The following is a 19,943-nucleotide window of genomic DNA, read 5'->3' as shown; positions in this document are numbered from 1 at the left end:
CTTACCAGCAACTGCCTCCAGTTTCCTGGTGGTGGTGCACTTGGCCTCCTTACAGTAAGCACCAGACGCTGTGGCCTCACATTAATTTCACTCTGCAAATAAGTTGAACAACAAGATAATCTGACCTCCACTCACACACAGTCAACCACAACCACCCAGACACCCTCATATCTGATCGTGTATAAAATATCTTTGACGAAGTCAACACAGGCTAACAGGCTTAGATTAGCTTTAGCTAGCTAGCACACCATGGTAGACTTGATTGTGGTTCAGGAAAATGCCTTCTACTTGCAGTTATTGTGTCATCGCTGTCACAGTTTGATTTGTTGTATTTGGGTGTTTTGAGCTTCTTTCTTGCTGAAACTGCTCTGCTTGACATCTCTTTAGTTTAGAACATTGAAAAAGAAACATTTAGCTTTGCAGTTGTCATGAACTCCTGTCTATTTTGGTCTTGTCATTTCCTTGTGTGCTGCTTCCCTCCACACCTGCCCTCAATCTGGCCCCGTTAGCCCTGCCCAAGTAGTAGAACCTCTACTTGATCACTACTTTAAAATATGTGTAGTGTTTCTGTAGTGTTGTGACTACATACTGTATTCACTATAGACTAGGGGTGTCACAATATATCGTCCCACGAAATTTCGCGATAGTAAAACGTCACGATATGTATCGTTGAGATGAAATCTCATATCGCAAAAAAAAAAAAAAAAAAAAAAAAAACATTTTTTTCTTTTTTTTTTTTTCTTCAAAAAATAGACTAAGAAACGTCTTTGTTTGTTGAAGTTCAATGTGTGGAAAGTAGTTCAGTTGAACAAGTCTCTGAAGAGACACATGAGAAGTTATACAGGAGAGAAACCATTCAATTGAGTTTCTGGCAAAACTGTTTACTTGACAGGAAAAACTGAAGATGCATAAAAAATAGATTAAGAAAAGTCTTGTTGTTTGAGTTTGAAGAAAAACTGAAGATGCATAATGAGAATTTATACTGCTGAGAAACCTTTTAGTTCAAAGTAAATCTAAGTGACGGTGTAACTCATTCTATTTCAAGATAAGCCTTATCTCCAATCTCATGTTTTTTCTAGTTGTTATTGTAATAACAATTTCCCACAACAGCATGTTTTGTATTTTTGCATTTCAAATAAAATACTACTTTTCCAGTCATATATTGTCATTATTCAAGTTTAAAAAAATATTGTTAAAATCGTATCGTATCGTATCGTTATCGTGAACCCAGTATCGTGATACGTATCGTATCGTGAACTGAGTGTATCGTGACACCCCTACTATAGACCTTATTCGCTAACCCTGGATGGCACCATATTTAATGTCAGGGGATGTGGAATGTGGTTTGGAATGTGGTTTCAGTCTGATCTGAAAACAGATTCCATGTGGATTTTCAACTCCTGTCTATCCTCCTCTCCTATCTCCTTCCTTATCTCCTCTCTCCTCTTATCCCCCTCTCTTCTCCTCTGTCTATCCTCCTCTCCTATCCTGCTCTCATCCAGAAGCCTCCTCCTCCCTCCACTCGACTCCGTCTCGTCATGGTGACCGAGGTCTGGGGGCAGACACCTTGAGGCTGAGGGCGGGGCTTTTCTGCATTTTTCCATATTTGGACGTGCGCTCCTTGCTGCGGGCAGCTGAGGTGTGCTCTGATTGGCGGTTTGTCGCCAGGCACCCGGCGGTTTGGACACGCATCCTGCTGGAGAATGCCCGAGTCTCCACAAAGGTACAGGAGCCTTCATCATGTTTGTCTTCATCAAAACTATTATCATCATCATCATCATTACCTCCACCTAGAGATCGAGATTTTTCAATTCCGATCCGATTCCGATATTTTAGCCTCAAAACCGATCCGATTCTGATCAAATTTCGATACCCGATTCGATACCGATTTCGATCCGATACCGATACAGCACATATTTAAGCCTCTCTATGCTGTCTGATAGCTAGCAGGCAACAAACATTTTTAGGGTTAGGTATGTATGTGTGTGCTTTGGTAGTATGTAAACGATTTAGTTCATCTAATTAATTTGATGTAAAACTAAAACATAACAATCAAATACACACTTATTTTGTAATGGGTGAACACTGGACATAAATAATGATTGTTTCCTCACACATACACCCCCACTCTGTCTCACACAGGACACATACACACACAGCCCTGTCCCTGTCTCTCTCTCTCACACACACACACAGCCCTGTCCCTGTTTCTCACACACACACACAAAGTTTGTGCATACATTTCCACTGCCAGATTGGAGGACCTGCTGTACAGCGCCGTTCGCTCAGTCAACTACGTGTCGTTAACGTTAGTTTAGAGGAGAAAGATAGCTGGTGTTAGCTAGCTAATTAGCCATGTTAGCTGCCTCAGTGGGTAACGTTAGCCTATAGAGCAGGGATGTCAGAGATACGGCCCGCGGGCCGGATCCGGCCCACGGGCAGGTTTCATCCGGCCCGCGAGATGTTTTGGAATATTAAAATATATATATTATTATTATTATTAAATTTGCACCCCATTATCATGAACTACGTGTGGCTAATAAGCAAGCTAAGAGTTCATTCATAAGTTAATTAACCTGCACTACAAGGAAGTATGTCAGTAGGTCATCAGGTGTAAACAAAGCCGCCATGATGCCACGCTGGAATTGAATCGCGCATTCAGCTACCTACCAAAAAACAAAAGAATCAACAAGATCAGGCGCGGACTGCATAATCGGGCACGTCGGGCAAATGCCCGGTGGCCTGGCCTGGCCTGGCCTGGCCTGGAAAAAAAAAAAAAAAAAAAAATTGTGCCCGCAGTCAGGCCACTCACTGAACAGCAGGCCAGGCGCCGCCTACTGGTTTACTAGTGGTTTTATTACTTTATTCAGGATTAAAGTGGGTGCATCTCATTGTAAAATTGGACTTGGCCCAAATCGGGCTTCAAACGGCCCAAATCTGGCTTTAAACGACCCAAATTGGGCTTCAAACGGCCCACATCTGGCTTCAAACGGCCCAAATTGAGCTTTAAACGGCCCAAATTTTTCTGACGCCGGCACGCGCGTCGGCCCGTATCGGCCTGGCCTGCTTGGTATCTAATGCCCGGCCTGAATTATGATCCCAGTCCGCCCCTGAACAAGATGCTGTCGAAAAAGAGAAAGGTTGACACGGAATGCAGGCAGTTTCAAGAGAAATGGAAAGAGCAGTATTTCTTTTGTGAAGTAAATGGGTAAATGAGTCGAATTGATTTTAGTAAAAAAAAATCCGGCCCCCATGAGGTCTCAGTTGAACAAATCCGGCCCTCTACCTAATATGAGTCTGACACCCCTGCTATAGAGAGTATTTATCTGACGTTTATGTTAGCTACTCCTCAAACCTGCGGGTGGAAATGGTTTATGCGATGTGATGTATGTTGAAGCAAGACAACGTTTTAATGTACCTTGAATTGGACAAATTACGATGGGTCGTGCTCACGCAGATCTAAGCCCTGGCCATCCTAGGCTCAACGCGAGACTCACAGTCATTCGGTTGAGTCTCGCAAAGTTACACACAAAGTTTGGCCTCAGTGTGCTGCATGTTGGATAGAAATCCTGGAGCAGAGTCATGGAATGGAGTGCTTATATCGGAGCCTTGGATCGGTCATTTTCGCTGGAATCCGATCCGATCCGATCCATGTTTTTTGGCTGATATCGCTCCGATATCCGATCACATGATCGGATCGCAGCATCTCTACCTCCACCAACCAGGCTGTAAACATGTTTATTTACGTGTATATTTATGTGAAGATGAGCTTTTCTTCCGCTTTTTCTATTATTTTTTCAAGATTTTCCCCACCATTTTCTCCCCAATTGTACTTGGCCAATTTCCCCCTGCCCCGGTCGTTGCTCCACACTTTGAAGATCTGGGGAGAGCCGTAGACTAGCAGCATCCTTCCTCTGACATATGCACAGTTGCCAGCTGCTTCTTTTCACCTGAAAGCGGGGAGCTTCACCGGCAGGACGTAGCACCTGGGAGGATCACGCTATTCCCACCAGTTCCTTCTGCCCCGACCAGGCGAAGACGAGTATTTTAACAAGGAGGTGAATGGGGATTGACTCGCTCTTGCCGCCAGCCTCAAGTGGCCATTCGAGGAGCTGCAGATTTGAGTACTCCTGTGTCAATGCGACCAAGAAAGCCTGTCCTCTCGGTTTTTGACCATGCATCTGTTTGTGGGCAGGACATCCCAAAATGGATTGCACAGATTCGGAACTTTGTAGAAAGGTAGGCCAACTTAAAAGTGATTACCTTTCCATGCCCAAAGTGTGGCCAACAATCACAAAAGAGTGCCTAACTTCCAAATGGATTCACGCAACACCACAAAACCTTGGTGTGCTAACCTGCTCCTCTGTGTGTGTGTGTGTGTGTGTGTGTGTGTGTGTGTGTGTGTGTGTGTGTGTGTGTGTGTGTGTGTGTGTGTGTGTGTGTGTGTGTGTGTGTGTGTGTGTAGTTCCTCTCCACTCTGGCCCAGTGGTGCACTCAGGCTCAGTGTGTGGTTCTGAAAAACCTGAAACCCAGGAGCAGACAAGCTGACGAGAGCCCAGAGGAGTACCACAGGGACACCCGGTACCACACAGACACACACACACACACACACACACACACACACACAGACACACACACCGCACGCACACACGGATGCACGCACGCACGCACACACACACACACACACACACACACACACACACACACACACACACACACACACACACACACACACACACACATTCAGTATACATGTGTGCAAAGTTTCATATAGTAATACTAATGGAACCGCGGGGTTGAGCGTCAGACTGTGAGGAGCTATTGTAGTGCCCACTTTGGGCCAATTGGTTCTATTCTTTGTGCCTAAAGCGTGAGACGCCAGGACTATCTATATGCCAAATTAGAAAAACAGATGTCTGAATGATTAGACTGAATACAAAATGGCACAATTCATTGTGGGTATTGGAGTCTTTGTAAATATCACAATACAACAGAAGTTCCATTAAAGAAAATGCTACTCAGGGTCGCATTACAAGCATAGATTTGTTTGGGACTCCTGTGTTGAAGTGTGGCTTGTGGCCATCTTGGGGTCCTTGAGCAGGTCAATCACACCAAAAACCTAGTCTTTTCTATCATCTATTGACTCTAAAGGGAGTTATAATAATAATATAATATACCTACATGTGTTCACTCTGGGACAGATAGGGGCACATCACATTACTGTAGGAGAGGAGGGCTAGAGAGGAAGAGATGGAGAGATTGGGAGAGTGGGAGATTGTTCATATCAGTTGTAGGATTTCCTTATTAGTTTGATTAGCCATACCTGCCCTACTTCATAAAAAAACTTTTATCAACAAGTGCTGTTTTCCCCCCATTATTTTGCACTAGCTGGCACACCCTAAAAAATATTACAATGGAAAATAACTTATAGCCTACTTTGTGTAATCTATTAACCAGATACTCTTTTTTAAACTTACTTTGAGCCCACCTGAGTATAGATGTTCAGTGCTCTACTCACACCACTGCTTGTACTGAGATAATTCTATATAGCAGTGAAGCCAGAATTAAATTCCAGGTCACTCTCTCATTCTCATTCTCTCTCTGGCCTCCTCTCTCTCCCCCTCCCCCTCTCCCTCTCCCCCCTTTCTCTCTCTCCGATCTCTCTTTCTCCCCCCTCTCTCAGAGGCAGTCTGGAGGATGGGGTGGAGGTCTTGCTGCGTTCAGCAGGGGGCAGTCTGCTGCACCTGTCTGTCTCTCTCTGCCCTCATGTGCTGACAGACAGGACGCTGTGGCTGGCTAGCTGCTACTGTAGGAACCTGCAGACTGTCACCTACAGGTAGCGGTCTGTCTGTCTGTCTTCCTGTCTGTCTGTGCCAACTATTTGTGTACCTTGCCGTCACAATTCCAATGCGAAAGGTTTATTAGTTTGTTTATTCGTTTATTCAGATCCCCATTAGCTGCCACTGATGTAGCAGCTACTCTTCCACTGTCCACACACAACATACGACATAATACATGTAACAAATCTCAATAAAACCAAAAACAATAAAAAGAAAGAAAAATAAAAAATAATCTAAAAATACTAAAATCACAATACATGTAACAAATCCCAATGAAAACAAACAAAAAGGGTGGAAAAAAAGAAAATAACTTAAAATGAAAATTACAACATCAAATTAGATCCTGTTGTGGTAGATCAGATGGGTTAATGAAGTTTAGGGTGATTGTGTTTTTGATTGTGTTGATCTCTCACATAATTTATCTGTGAGTACAGATGGATTGGTTGTTTACTATAACAAATATCCCTAAAGAAACCCATTAGATTGCATGTCAACCTCTCCTCCACTCTGAGCCATGAGAGGCTGGCATGCATTCTGTCTGTACTCTGCCTCACACCTAGTGGACAGTGACAAATACATCCGGGTGACTTGCAGGGTTCACTGTAGTGAACCCTGCTGATGCTAATCAAACCCAAGTTGTCAGCGAGACTTAAACATCATATTTAAAGTTGGAAATAAGGTCCAGGGTGTAAAAAAACAGAATTCTCCTTTAACCGAGTCGTTTTAGTTGCCTACACACAAACATTAACTTTTTTGCCAAACCATAACCAACATAATTTTTAACAATAACATTTTCAAAGTAAAAGAGGAACGTAACCGGACAGGGTCACTGGAGCACGGGCCAGCCCTCTGTCCCTCTGTCAGTGGCAGGAGAGCTGTCCGAGGTCCTGAACAGCTGCTACCTCTGTCAGTGGCAGGAGAGCTGTCCGATGCCCTGATCAGCTGCTACCTCTGTCAGTGACAGGAGAGCTGTCCGAGGACCTGATCAGCTGCTACCTCTGTCAGTGACAAGAGAGCTGTCCGAGGTCCTGATCAGCTGCTACCTCTGTCAGTGACAAGAGAGCTGTCCGAGGTCCTGAACGCAGTCGTCGCTGTCCAAAGTACCAGCCGCTCCTCCCGCCACAGTGCTAGGCTGCACCGGTGGGAAGAGATGGCCTAATCTGCTCATAATTACATTACATTACGTCATTTAGCAGACGCTTTTATCCAGAGTGACTTACAATATCACATTTTGTCAACAACAGAAGAGAAATCAACTATGCAACACAGTATATGACAGAAAGTAGTTTGGGAGGGAATACATAACATTAGTTGGATTTGTGTGTGTTTGTGTGTGTGTGTGTGTGTGTGTGTGTGTGTGTGTGTGTGTGTGTGTGTGTGTGTGTGTGTGTGTGTGTGTGTGTGTGTGTGTGTGTGATTCCCTGCACCTATTTCGCGGGCTATATAACTGTGTGCCTTCAGATTCTGAAAGCAGAATCTTGGCAATCCTCCACATAACCCAAGCTCCTGGTCTTCCTGAGTCCTCATCCACCTCCTCTGTGACAGAGTGGTCCTGAGCTTTGCCTATTGAAGATTTTTGCCATGTGCCTGACGGGGCCAAGTATATTTAGTTTATTCCCTATCCTGTTTTGGCAGTTGCTTTTGTTGTTTTTTGCCTATGTTTTAAGAAGTCCATTAAAGAGATTTAAGTCCGTTTCAGTGCTCCTAGTTTGCAAGTTACGTTAATCACGATCCACATGCTGTTCCATTTGGTGGCTGCCTGTAATGCAACATAACGTTGTTTGCCAGCGGCTATAAAAGTCAAGAAGAAGAAATAGACTTCCACTCAAGCCCAGGCATGTCTTTTGCTTGATTTTTTTTGCAGCATTTACTTGTACTTTTTACTTTCAATACTTAAGTACATTTAATATCAGAAAATTACTTTTGATACTCAAGTACAGAAAATATCAAGTACTTTAAGACTTTTACTCAAGTAATATTCTAATGAGTGACTGACTTTTACCAAAGTCTTTTTCTGGGAAGATATCTTTACTTTGACTTAAGTATGGTTTTCGAGTACTTTATACACCACTGAATACAAGCAGCAAGCTATCTAGCTACACTAATGGTCGGAGGTATGACATCAGCTGTAAACAAAGGATTTCATTGGTCAAATGTATTTTTATGTGGAAATCCGCGGAAGTCAAGGTTCATCCAGAAAAATAAACGTTGCATGAATGTGTGCAAGCTTCAATTACTAATTAAAACTCTTTTTTTGCTAATCTCCGTGCCGTTATTCGCATGGAGATCTACACCGGTGTGAAACAGCCTTAAAACTTCCTACTGTGTTTGTCATCCCTGCACTTGGGTCCTGAACACTGTGTTACAGTAACCGGTGGCATCAGAAATGGCGAAAAAGTGTACCCTGTGTGTTAAGAAGTGACGTCAAGTCGCCTCACAGCTAGAAGGTCCTGGGTTCGTTTCCCACCTGGGACGCTGTGTGCGCTGAAGGAGTGCGTGCCCATCCGCATGTCCCCGAGTGCCCGCCGCCCGGGTGGGGTCGTCAAATGGTCCTTTCTGTGTGGAGTTTGCATGTTCTCCCCGTGCCTCCCGGGGGTTTCCTTCATATAGGAACCCCTTCACCAAAACAGGCATGTATATGTATATGTATATTCTACTACTGTATATTGATTGTGTGTGTGTGTGTGTGTGTGTGTGTGTGTGTGTGTGTGTGTGTGTGTGTGTGTGTGTGTGTGTGTGTGTGTGTGTGTGTGAAGGAGCTCTTCAGATCCTCTCTGTCAGGAGGTTCTCTGGGCTCTGGGAGCTGGCTGCAGGAACATCAGCAGCCTACAGGTGGCACCAACACACCCCTGGTCAGTACCACCAGCAACACACACACACACACACACACACACACACACACACACACAAACACACGCACACGCACACGCACACGCACACGCACACGCACACACACACACACACACACACACACACACACACACACACACACACACACACTGTTTTATGTCTCTCTTTCTTTCTTTTGTTCTAATCTTTCTTAAATCTCTGAAAATGTCTGAAAATTGCACCAATAGTGGGCGCTACGGCAATATTTTACATTTTAAATGGCCATAACTCGCACACCATTGCTCCGATCGCCTCCAAACTTGGGGAGTGTGCTTAGGGGGGACCTGATGGAGTGCAGTGCTGAATTTCATAGTCATAGCGCCACCTACTTGCATCACAAAAAGCAGTTTATCTCAAGAACCGTTCAGCCGATTGACTTCAAACTTGGGGAGTGCACTGCCGGGAACATGATGGAGTGCGGTGACCAATTTTGGAGATATGAGTAGCGCCAACTACTGGCAACACACTTTTTGTGTTTATCTCAAGAACTGTACAGTCATGGCCAAAAAGTTCGACTAGTTTGACCAGTGCGGGGCTCAGAGCACATCAGTGCGGGGCTCAGGGCACATCAATGTGTGGTGAATACAATACTAGGTAGGACAAACGCTCCGGTCCGCAGCCACTACTGGTGAAGTGCCGCTGCAACCCCGTGGTGACCTTGTGAAAATACTGGAGGTGAATTAGGCCAAAGAATTCCTGGCCACATCTGTACATCCGATCGACTTCAAACTTGGGGAGTGCGCTGCTGGGGACCCGACAGAGTGAAGTGCCAAATTTATCTCTAGAACCATTGGTTCAATCGACTTCAAACTTAGCGGCTGCGCTGCTGGGACCCAAGAAAATGTGGTGCCGAAATTTTGCATGAGTTTGGTTACATCATGTACAGGGTCTCCACCCAAGAAATTAACGTGCAAAGCTTACAAATTCTAGACATAATAATCTCTCTCTGTCTTCCAGCCAACAACCGACTCGGTTTGGTAACCGCTGCTTGCAGACGATTGGTCGATGCTGGCCACACCTTCGCTGGCTCAGTGTGGGTGGAGCTGGCTGTGGGACTCTGGGATTGGCTGCTGTAGGTGAGTAACAGCTAGCAGGGCCAAAAAGAATTTAATCTGAAAAGTTACCAGGGTTTTAAATAAAATACTATTAAACCATGTTGTTATAATCTCGTAAATGTTTGAGTTTAACGCTTTCCCCGCTATTGAGGAGATTTTTCCTAATTTATGAGACAATAATGCTTCCCCACCATTGACAGAATTTTCCGGCAATCCGTGTTTTCACTATTATACGGTCGGTGCTATTACAGCACTTTCAAAAACAAGTGAAGAAGAAGAAGCTCTGCCAGAAACCTTTAGGAAAGGATATAGGATTTCTCTCCCATAGGACCACATATGCTAAAGGGCTCGGTCAGTAACATTGAATCACCTGATCATGTTGACTTGTCCACAAGACCCGGCCCCCGCCTCTCGTCCCCGGAGGTGTGCTGGATCTCTCCTAGATGCCAGTGTAAAGACCAGGGATGGAATAAAAAAAAGATAAACAAAACTGCGGAATATTCGTTGACAAAGTTTCATGTTCAAACCTTTCACAGCAAGAGCTATGCAAATAATCGCACTCCATGATTAATCTTAATCTCAGAGATGCTTTTTCTCCGAATATTATGGTAGACTTTTGACACACCTGTTTCCTGTGTGTGTGTGTGTGTGTGTGTGTGTGTGTGTGTGTGTGTGTGTGTGTGTGTGTGTGTGTGTGTGTGCGTGCGTGTGCAGTGCGGAGCTGTGCGGAGCTGCGTGTGTTGGAGTTGGAGCGTGTCTCAGAGCTGGGCCTCTCGGCGGCCTCAGAGCTTTGCAGAGAGGGACTGAGCAGCCTGGAGACGCTGATCCTCACACACTGTCCCGTCAGCCCACAGGCCCTGCTGCACCTCCACAGTGAGACTCCACTCACCTGCCCACTACAGTGTCAGCTACAGACCGCATATAGCAAGCAAAAAATAAATAAGCATATAGCATGCAGTTTGCGGTGTGTTTGCTGGAATTATAAATAATATTTAACATAATTCTTGACGCAAAATAGGTCAAGGATTCCACTCAATTCTGAAACCCAAAGCAAGTTAGCAATTTGACAGTGTCAATGTTGTTTAAAACTTTAGTTTACCAAACTACTACTTCCAGGGGCATCTGGGTAGTATAGAGGTACAGTAAAAATAGTTACAACATATTGTCACACAAAAGCATCATAACCTGATCTTACCTGAGTCTCCAGTCCAGACCTGATGAGAACTCCTGACTCTGTGAGCAGGTTTCGATTCAACCTGACAAAACAGATAGAAATGTTCGCCTTCTTTGACAAATGCAGAACAATTATGACAAAAAAAAAATCTAACTTGAAATAGCATACAATGTTATCATTACAAGATAAAAAAAACATCAGAGCCTGAGCTTACCTGAGAGTTTCCAGTCTAGAGTGTGGACTCAGTGTGGACTCTGCTAGACTCCACCCCTGAATCCTGAAGGTAGTTGTTACTCAGGTCCAGCTCTCACAGACTAGCAGACTGGAAGTTGAGACCTGATGATAACTGCTGACAGCATTCCTCTTTGAGCTTCTTTTGATTCAAGATGACAAAACAGATGGAAGTGATTTATTGTTAGCCTTTTGACAAAGACAGAAAAATTATGACTATAAAAAATAAAAACAAAACAACACATCACATGAATCCATCATCAAACAGCATATAAATGGGCGTTTGGGTAGTGGGGTTCAATTCCCGGCAGCGGCACTTCCAGCTTGGTCAGACATTCCTACAGGCATAATTGGCTGTGTCTGCAGGTGGGAAGCTGGTGGGGTATGACTCCTGGTGACTGCACTAGTGCCTCCTCTGGTCAGTTGGGGCACCTGTTCGGGGAGAGGAGAACTGGGGGGAATATCATGGTCCTCCCGTGCGCTACGTCCTGCCGGTGAAAGTCCTCACTGTCAGGTGAAAAGAAGCGGCTGGCGACTGCAGCATGTACTAGACTGAAGCATGTACTGTACTAGTCTACAAGTCTCCCCAGATCTGCCGATCTGGGGAGAGGGGGTGGAGCAGCAGAGGGGGCGGAGCAACAACTGGGACAGCAGGGGGAATTGACCAAGTGCAATTTGGGAGAAAAAAACTGCTAACCCCCCCCTCTCTCTCTCTCTCTCTCTCTCTCTCGCTCTCTCTCTCTCTCAGGTGTGTGTGTGAACATCAGGTCTATAGTGGTGGAGGTGGCAGTAACTGATTACTTTGAAGAGGCGGACACTCAGGAAGCTCAAACCATGTTCAGAGAAATCCTCAACACACTGCAGGTGTGTGTGTCTCCACTTCCTACCGCTACGCAAAGGTGAAGCAAAAATATCTAGTTTCAGCGAGCTGCCATCTTGCTTGTACATGAGCCTGAGTCTACACAGTAGAGTCAGGCGTCGGGATGACAGCCCGCCATCTGACAGAGGTTTGAGAGTGGCTGTCACAGCTGTCAATCATGATGCAATGCCCATTTTTATATAATCAAATGAACACTTGAACATACATAATCATGATAAGAACTACCTAAAATGACAGAAATCATCTTTGCGGGGAAATATATTTTTTAGTTTGGCTTATGTCCCATCCGCTAAAATGGAGGGGGCGGGACTTATGACCTATACTGCAGCCAGCCACCAGGGGGCGATCAAGATATTTTAGCTTCACTTTTGAGGACCTGTCATGGCGTTCATATTTTATACATTATATGGTCAAACTGGAATATGTCAACGTGTGTGTGTGTGTGTGTGTGTGTGTGTGTGTGTGTGTGTGTGTGTGTGTGTGTGTGTGTGTGTGTGTGTGTGTGTGTGTGTGTGTGTGTGTGTGCATGTGTGTGTATGTGTGCGTTATCCTCAGGTTCTTCAAAAGCGTCCCGGCCTGTGTGATGTCCTGCAGGTTAAAGCTGAAGGATTCTGCTGACCTCACCACACACACACACACACACACACACACACACACACACACACACACACACACACACACACACACAGCACATTGTGAATAGCCTACCCTACTTTTTTCTTTAACCATGATCCTCACACTCACATCCCTTTTTCTGAATCTGAATAAAACACTTGCATTCTTCTTTAATAAAGCTTTACTTTATTACAGAATAATGCAAGTGTTTTATTAAGTGCAAGTGCTTTATCTCCCTTAACCTGATTTTCCTTTAGCAAATGGTTATTCTGCTTAATCCCAGGATCAGACTACATGGTATTTTTGTATTTCACAATGTCACCATGTCAGATTAGCCAATCATAGTGCCATAAATTGTTGATGTTATTTGGCTGGGAAACTGGCAACACTACAAGTCTGACCCTGACCAATCATAATATTTATGCTGTCTTTCACGGGGAATGCCAGCCCACACCACTCCTCAAACAAACAGAAGCACATGGCTACTTATGCAGAATGACATCATCAGACCTGCAATGGTGCAATGGAGAAAGCTGTTGGACCTTGTGATCAGATATTTATGCCACGTTCCAGTTGCTCTGGGAACTGGGAATCTCCCGGTCCAAAGGTCAGGCCTGTGACGTCAGCTGAACTGGGATTTCCTACGTCAAAACTCGGGGGAACCTCTCCAACCCCGACCTCAAAATACAAGATGGCAGGTCCCGCAGCAGCCGTAGTGAAAGCGGTAGTAGTACACTGTTTATTAGCACTTCTGTCTTATTTGTGTCTCATTAAATCAGTCATACACACAATACTGTCTAACTTCTGTCTGTGAACATGTTGCTACAGTGTTTGTAGCATGCTGTAGTTGTGCAGAATACTGTGAAATGCATTATCAACTGTTATTGCTAACAATGGCTAGCCAGGCTAGAGCTAACCCTGGATGGTTTCCCGACTGTGTTGCTGGAATGCGGTCAACTCGGGTGTGACGTCAGTCACGTCACACAACTGGGATATTCCTAGTTCCCAGTGCAGCTGCTTGTGAACACGGCATTTGCCTCCAACCCTTCTTCCCTGGTTGAAATGATGCAGCGTTCCATGCAGCAGGGATATGACGAGGTGAGGGCTTAACAAGCTACTAAATTGTCTTCCTGGTCAGCCGAGTGGTGTAGTTAATACCGGACATCAGTCTGACAGCCATAAAGTTTATTGAAATCTGTCATGGTACTCCTGCACAGGAAATACAAAACATTCATCAGACATGCCAGACGTTTCATGTCGGGGGCGTCCCAGACATCACATCGCTGTTTTTGATTATGTCAGTCACACTACAAGAGGTAAAGACGCCCGTTCGTCGTTCCCGATGTTCATTTCCGGGCCTGAGTCGATGCTGCACACTTTTTCCGGCGGCGACAAAATCATGTCCAAATCTGGTGAATTTGCGGAGTCTGATCCCGGAATAACAAAACCTTTATATTCATTATTCCCTGGTTCAAAAAGCTTTATTCTCCCTTGACAAAACCCTTATCCTCATTTAAAACAGCCACCAATTATAATAAGGGTCACCTTAACAAAGCCATCATTCTTACCCGGGACCTTAATCTGAACAAAAGCTTTATCCTCACCTTAAGCACAACACACACAGACACACCTACTGTACTCACACACCAAAGACTATCAATGTCTATCAGTTGTCTTTATATAATATTTAAAGGTGCTACATGTATAATTTTACCATCAATAAATCATCGTCACACTCATTTAGACGTCAGTATGACATCCATTCATCCACCAATCAGCTCTATGAGCCTCTCACTGGTTTACTGTCATTAGACAAACAGGGCATTGATTTGATAGTAGATTGATATCTCACTATTATAATAAGGCGGAGGTGCAGAGTGGTTCAGTTTGCGTGAGCACACAAGAAATTAGTGCGCGAAGCGCACCATATTTCTAGTTACAATGAAGACAAGTGACATTAACTTGTGGACTCTTCTCCAATAAAAGTAATTTTTTACAAACTACATAAGCGCTATTGTCTTTGGGCCCTATCCTTGTACGGCGCTATCAATTGCGCTGCGTTTGTGCGCCTCTTATTGGTATCTTCCCAGCGTCTAAGCTATCGTCTGCCTCCACCGTCCAGTTTTGCGCTGTTGTTACGGTCTTCAACACATGAAATAAGGCTCAACAGAAGACCAGAACATATTAGGACACCAGGCAGGTTGCACAATTATTCAAATGATGTTTATTTTAACCAAAGTGAAGAAAATGACCAAAGTAACAAATGATATAAAGAAAGGAGGCTGAAGATCCGGCCAAACTAAGGAAAAGGCCTGGGCCAACCCCTTTGGGCCGTCGAAGCCAGCTAAATGTCCTGAAGAGACAAAAAAAGAACAAAGGGTTAAACAGGATAATTTACGAAAACATAACTACCGGGGACTTCAGCCTAAACAAATAAACAAAATAACAGAACAAAGTACAACCAAACAAAGTACAACAAAAATAGAAAGTACAAAATGATAATTACCACTGGAGAGGAGAACCCTCTCCAGGCGCTGCTCTGTGTGTGTGTGCAAGCTCTACCAGTTCTCCACTCCAACCTCCATTTAAATAAACCCTTGGGTTGATTGGCTCCAGGTGTTGCTGCTCAGGCAATTAAGATAGAGCAGGAACTCCAGAGGGAGGGGAGAGAGAGAGCGAGAAGAGGAGGAGGCTGGCTGGTCACATAACAGCTGTGATGACACAGGTGTAGGCGTGGCCCAGGCGTGTCGGTGGGCCTCTAGCCTATCATGTGTCTCGCGCAAGTGTCATTTAGCGCTGTGGGGAAGATACCGTTGGTATGTGCCGAGCGCAAAGAGAGGTTTGGGAGTTGCCCGTTCCAAAATAGGCGTTCCAGCGCAATGTCTTAGAAATAATCGCCTTGGATGCTCTCAATTTTAACGCCAGGAAATAGCTTGTCTTAGTGCAAACGCAGACGTACGCCTGAGCGCAGACAGTCTCCACATCTCCGTGAGTGCAGGAAATCCTTGCTTGGATCCATTTACGCACGGCATGGATGTCACTCTCCACTTGCGCCTGCACACACTCTTCTCTCCTCGGAATGCCACGTTGATTTACAGCCTACATTGCAGAAAAAACACACCTTGATATAAAAATGAGAATTTGTTTGTCATGGTTTTATTAGGCTACATAATTCCCGACCATACAGGCTTGTGGTGTGAGGTAACAATATATTGCTTTTGAGAAAGTTGTGACGGTGTTGTGCCAAGCTGCCTCTCCCCACCCTGGCCGGCCCAAAACACCAAGGGCACCCACCCACACCCACCCCACCACCAAGCCTGCATACCCGTCCAGCTCCCACCTTCTCGGGGGAGACCCCGATCCAGCACCCGGCGCACACAGACTCCCGCCCCGCCAGACCCTCGTCCCCCTATCCACTTCAAAACGCATAATTTTTTTGCACCACACCTGTTTCCGGCCAGTACAGTAACCTCTTTCCCTGCAATTGCATGCTTATAAGACCAGCTTCTCCACAGCGCGGATGGCAGCTGAAGTCCCTCTCTCCATCAAGCAGACAGTGACGGAAGCATGTGTCTTCATGTGCGCCAAGGGGAAAATGACATACTAAATTGGTGGGAATCGATGTATATATAAATAGAAACAAATAGAAAATAGCTGATTAATAAAATGTGTGCTGGTGGAACGAAATTCAACTTCTTCAAATAGAGCAGCAACTTATCGTGGCTCTCAGTACGCTGCGTAATTAGTATTGAGTACTTGGGGGGAATGTTGTTGGGGAATGGAATTTGATGTGGTGACGGGAAAAAAGATGGTGATGTGTTATTGTTGTTTTGGTACAGGGGTATGTGTGGGTTGTGGGTGCCAGCGTGGGCGCTGGCTTTGTCGGGAGGAGATAATGTAGCGACCCTGGGGTTTGACAGGTAATGGGGTGATTCGGTGTTTAGCTAGGAACTGATGTGGGGGGTTGTTCCTGGGGGGAACGGTGTGTTAGTGGGACTTCCTGTCTGAGCATGAGGTGAGTCTGAATATACGAGGAAGCTGAGTAGACGTGTGTAGAGCTAGGAGCGTAGCTACCGCTAGGAGCTGTGTGTGAAGCTGGGAATAAAAGCCTGTACCAACTATAAGTCTCCTGGTTCCTGGACGAATACCTGATTCGTCACAGTATATTACCGCAGCGGAGATAGAAGAGAGAAAAGGGATAAGCATACAGACGTCTCCCTCTTTCTCTCTCTCACTCAGTGAAGGAGGAAGCTGCTGATGTGACGCTGTGGTTTTATGGGCATGACCACACCTCCATTATGCTTTTGGGCATCAACACGCCTATACGGAGATGTGCGCCGAGATGACGTGAAGCGCAGCGGGCCGACACGCCCACAATTAGGGCTTTGCGCGGCACTATTCCAGCGCAAAACGGGTGGTAATGCAAAATTACCGCCGGTGGGAAGATAGAGCCCATTGTGTTGTTTTCATAAAAAAAAAAATTTGTTTGATATACAAGGTTATTATTGTTGTCATTCTCTGTTCTGTTCATGCCCATGACATGCACATATTTTTGTCAGCCAGAATAAAATGCTGTCTCATACCAGGGATACAGTCCCCCATAAACTCAGCCATGGCCATCCTACCACTCCAGGTACGATGGCCAAGCCTACATAAACCAGCCAACAGGACTCGTTACAGAACATCATGTGACGCCTCTGAGGAAGCCTGCAGGAAGCTCAGCAGTTGAAGCATGTCAGGTACGACAAACAAACCTACTAAGTCTTCATAGCAGACTGCCGTTCGGATTTCAAAGCAAGTGTTACTTTGGTAACCCTTTATTTTACAGGTCAGCATGTGAAGTAGATATGAACACCAATGTAATTAGTGTGTACTTAATTACACAGGTGTTCCTGTCTAGTAATTACGTAAGGGTTAATGTACGACGAGGTGTACATTATCACTTTTTAAGGGACGACGCGGAGGCGTGAACCGTCCGAGGCGAAGCCGAGGATGGTTTGCCTCCGCGAAGTCCCTTAAAAAGTGATAATGTACACCTCGAAGTGCATTAACCCGCTTATACCATGGTCACTTGCCAACAAAACAATAAGACCAGTCATTTATATTTCCATGTGTAATAAATAAAGCAATCTAAATGGCTAAATGTCTGTTATTCATACTGTAAATCAGTCTTCCACGAAATAAAATAGTCCCTCCCACCTGCACCACCCTCCGTTTTAAAGCCGACTCAAACGTTAACTTTATCACAGGAATGCAGGTTTAACGATGTTTTGCGTTCTACATTAAATGAAGACATTACCGTTTGGCTGCTTGCTTTATTTTGTATGATAGATACGTATTGGCCAAGTATATTAACATTTAAGAGCGAAGAGTTTCAGGAAGTCAAACAGTGCAGCGGGGGCTCGCACTGCGTGTGCTGTATGTGGTGAAATGCATCTCTCTCTCTCTCTCTCTCTCTCTCTCTCTCTCTCTCTCTCTCTCTCTCTCTCTCTCTCTCTCTCTCTCTCTCTCTCTCTCTCTCTCTCTCTCTCTCTCTCTCTGCACGAGCCGAGGGAAATCTTGTCGCCGAGAAGAGCCTGGTGACGCGAGGTTAAAAATCTCCGAAACGAAAATCAAAATTGTAAATAAGAGTTATTTTTGATAAACTGAGCACACAGGGGTGATTTAAATAGTTACTTTGACCGACTCAATTTTTTTCTCAAGTTGCAAAAGTACCTTATTAACCCTTAACGGGGTTAAAAAACTCAAACTGCTCTCTTGATAACACTGTTGAAATTATGGCGCATTGATATGAATGGTGAACAGACCATTTAGCTAGGTGTCCATTATCACTGTACAATATCACTTTTTAATGGACACCTTGCAGCCAATCAGAATCGAGTATTCACTCAGACCATGGTATAAAAATAGTTAATGTAGTTACATATGTAGTTACAAACTATTTGTAATAGAGAGGCAAAGTGACCGCCTACTTCCTGCTTGAGCACTGTATGAGAGATTTTTATCCGCCCTTTATTTTCCCATCGACATTTCGTAAAATGCTTATAAAAATATTTTTACTTCATCAAACCAAATGGTTCAGCTATATTTAGAATCGGAAGAGACCATAGAAGATTTCACTTCAAACTTAAAAACACTACATTGAAAACATATTTTCTTTAAATCAGCAATTTTGTTACGTTTTGGTCTGAGTGAAATGGTATGCGATCTCTCCTGTTTCTAAATATATCTGAACCGTTTGGTTTGAACATGTAAAACTATTTTTATAAGCATTTTACGAAATGTCTATGGGAAAATAAATGGCGGATGAAAATCTCTGGTACAGTGCTGAAGCAGGAAGTAGGTGGGCAATTTGCCTCTCTATTATGAACAATGTAATTACAAATACGATAGTTCATATTATGTACTTCATACTGTATGTACTGTAGTTAGGGACCTGTAAAATAAAGGGTTACTGTTACTTTTAATTGATTTAAAACAGCCTTGATAGCAGCGTCTCTCTCACCAGCTCAGTGGCCTTGTGGTTTGAGTGTCCGCCCTGAGACTGGGAGGTTGTGAGTTCGATCCCCGGCCGAGTCATACCAAAGACTATAAAAATGGGACCCATTTGCCTCCCTGCTTGGCACTCAGCATCAAAGGGTTGGAATTGGGGGGTTAGATCACCAAATGATTCCCGAGCGCGGCGCATGCTGCTGCTCACCGCTCCCCCAGGGGATGGGTCAAATGCGGAGAACAAATTTCACACACTCAGGTGTGTGACAATCGTTGGGACTTTAACTTTAACCAATGGCCGCCACCAATTGCTGTTATTACTCCTCGGCGCACTTACAGTAGTGTAACAACTGCTTGACAACGGTATTCGTTCAGCCCGCTGTGCTGTTTATTGATGCTGATTGGCTAATCATTAGTCCCCCTCTGTGCTTATTGGTTAATCATTTCGTCAACCGAAGAAATTGCTGTTGCATATTGCGATGCCATAATGAGAAGCAGCCAAAAGTCAACTCGAAGGGCAGATTCGAAGGTGTGGACCCATGTAATCACCTTATATCTAAATCACAGTGCTGCTTGCTGAGTCACCTCCATTAGAAATATTACTGATCATCTTCTCCCCACTATAACAATTGGTGGCTCAGAGCATTTTATGAAAGCTGTTAAAGAGACAGACCACATGCATGTAGTAAATATCATAGCTTACAGACCCTGTTGCGACCACGAATATAACACACGTGTGTCAGAGAGTTCACTTTATATTTTGCTCA

At 44.6% G+C, this 19,943-nt stretch overlaps 1 protein-coding gene across 1 annotated transcript in view; it reads left to right on the top strand.

Annotated features, from left to right (window-relative positions):
• LOC310780267 (F-box only protein 41-like) overlaps nt 1-12,687 on the top strand; it is a gene marked incomplete at both ends in the record, with an annotated part of 28,882 nt that extends 16,195 nt beyond the window's left edge. The window contains 8 exons of the mRNA XM_083640828.1: nt 1,503-1,723; nt 4,466-4,581; nt 5,684-5,836; nt 8,597-8,692; nt 9,687-9,805; nt 10,499-10,657; nt 11,938-12,053; nt 12,625-12,687. Coding sequence (XP_083496954.1) covers nt 1,503-1,723; nt 4,466-4,581; nt 5,684-5,836; nt 8,597-8,692; nt 9,687-9,805; nt 10,499-10,657; nt 11,938-12,053; nt 12,625-12,687 — 1,043 coding nt within the window. The remainder of the gene's footprint in view (nt 1-1,502; nt 1,724-4,465; nt 4,582-5,683; nt 5,837-8,596; nt 8,693-9,686; nt 9,806-10,498; nt 10,658-11,937; nt 12,054-12,624) is intronic.
• Nucleotides 12,688-19,943: the final 7,256 nt, after the last annotated feature.

Source organism: Poromitra crassiceps (assembly GCF_964638095.1).
Source record: "Poromitra crassiceps genome assembly, chromosome: 7".
NCBI lineage: Eukaryota > Metazoa > Chordata > Actinopteri > Beryciformes > Melamphaidae > Poromitra > Poromitra crassiceps.
Note: the sequence above shows the minus strand (reverse complement) of the source record. Positions and strands in the feature narration are given on the sequence as shown.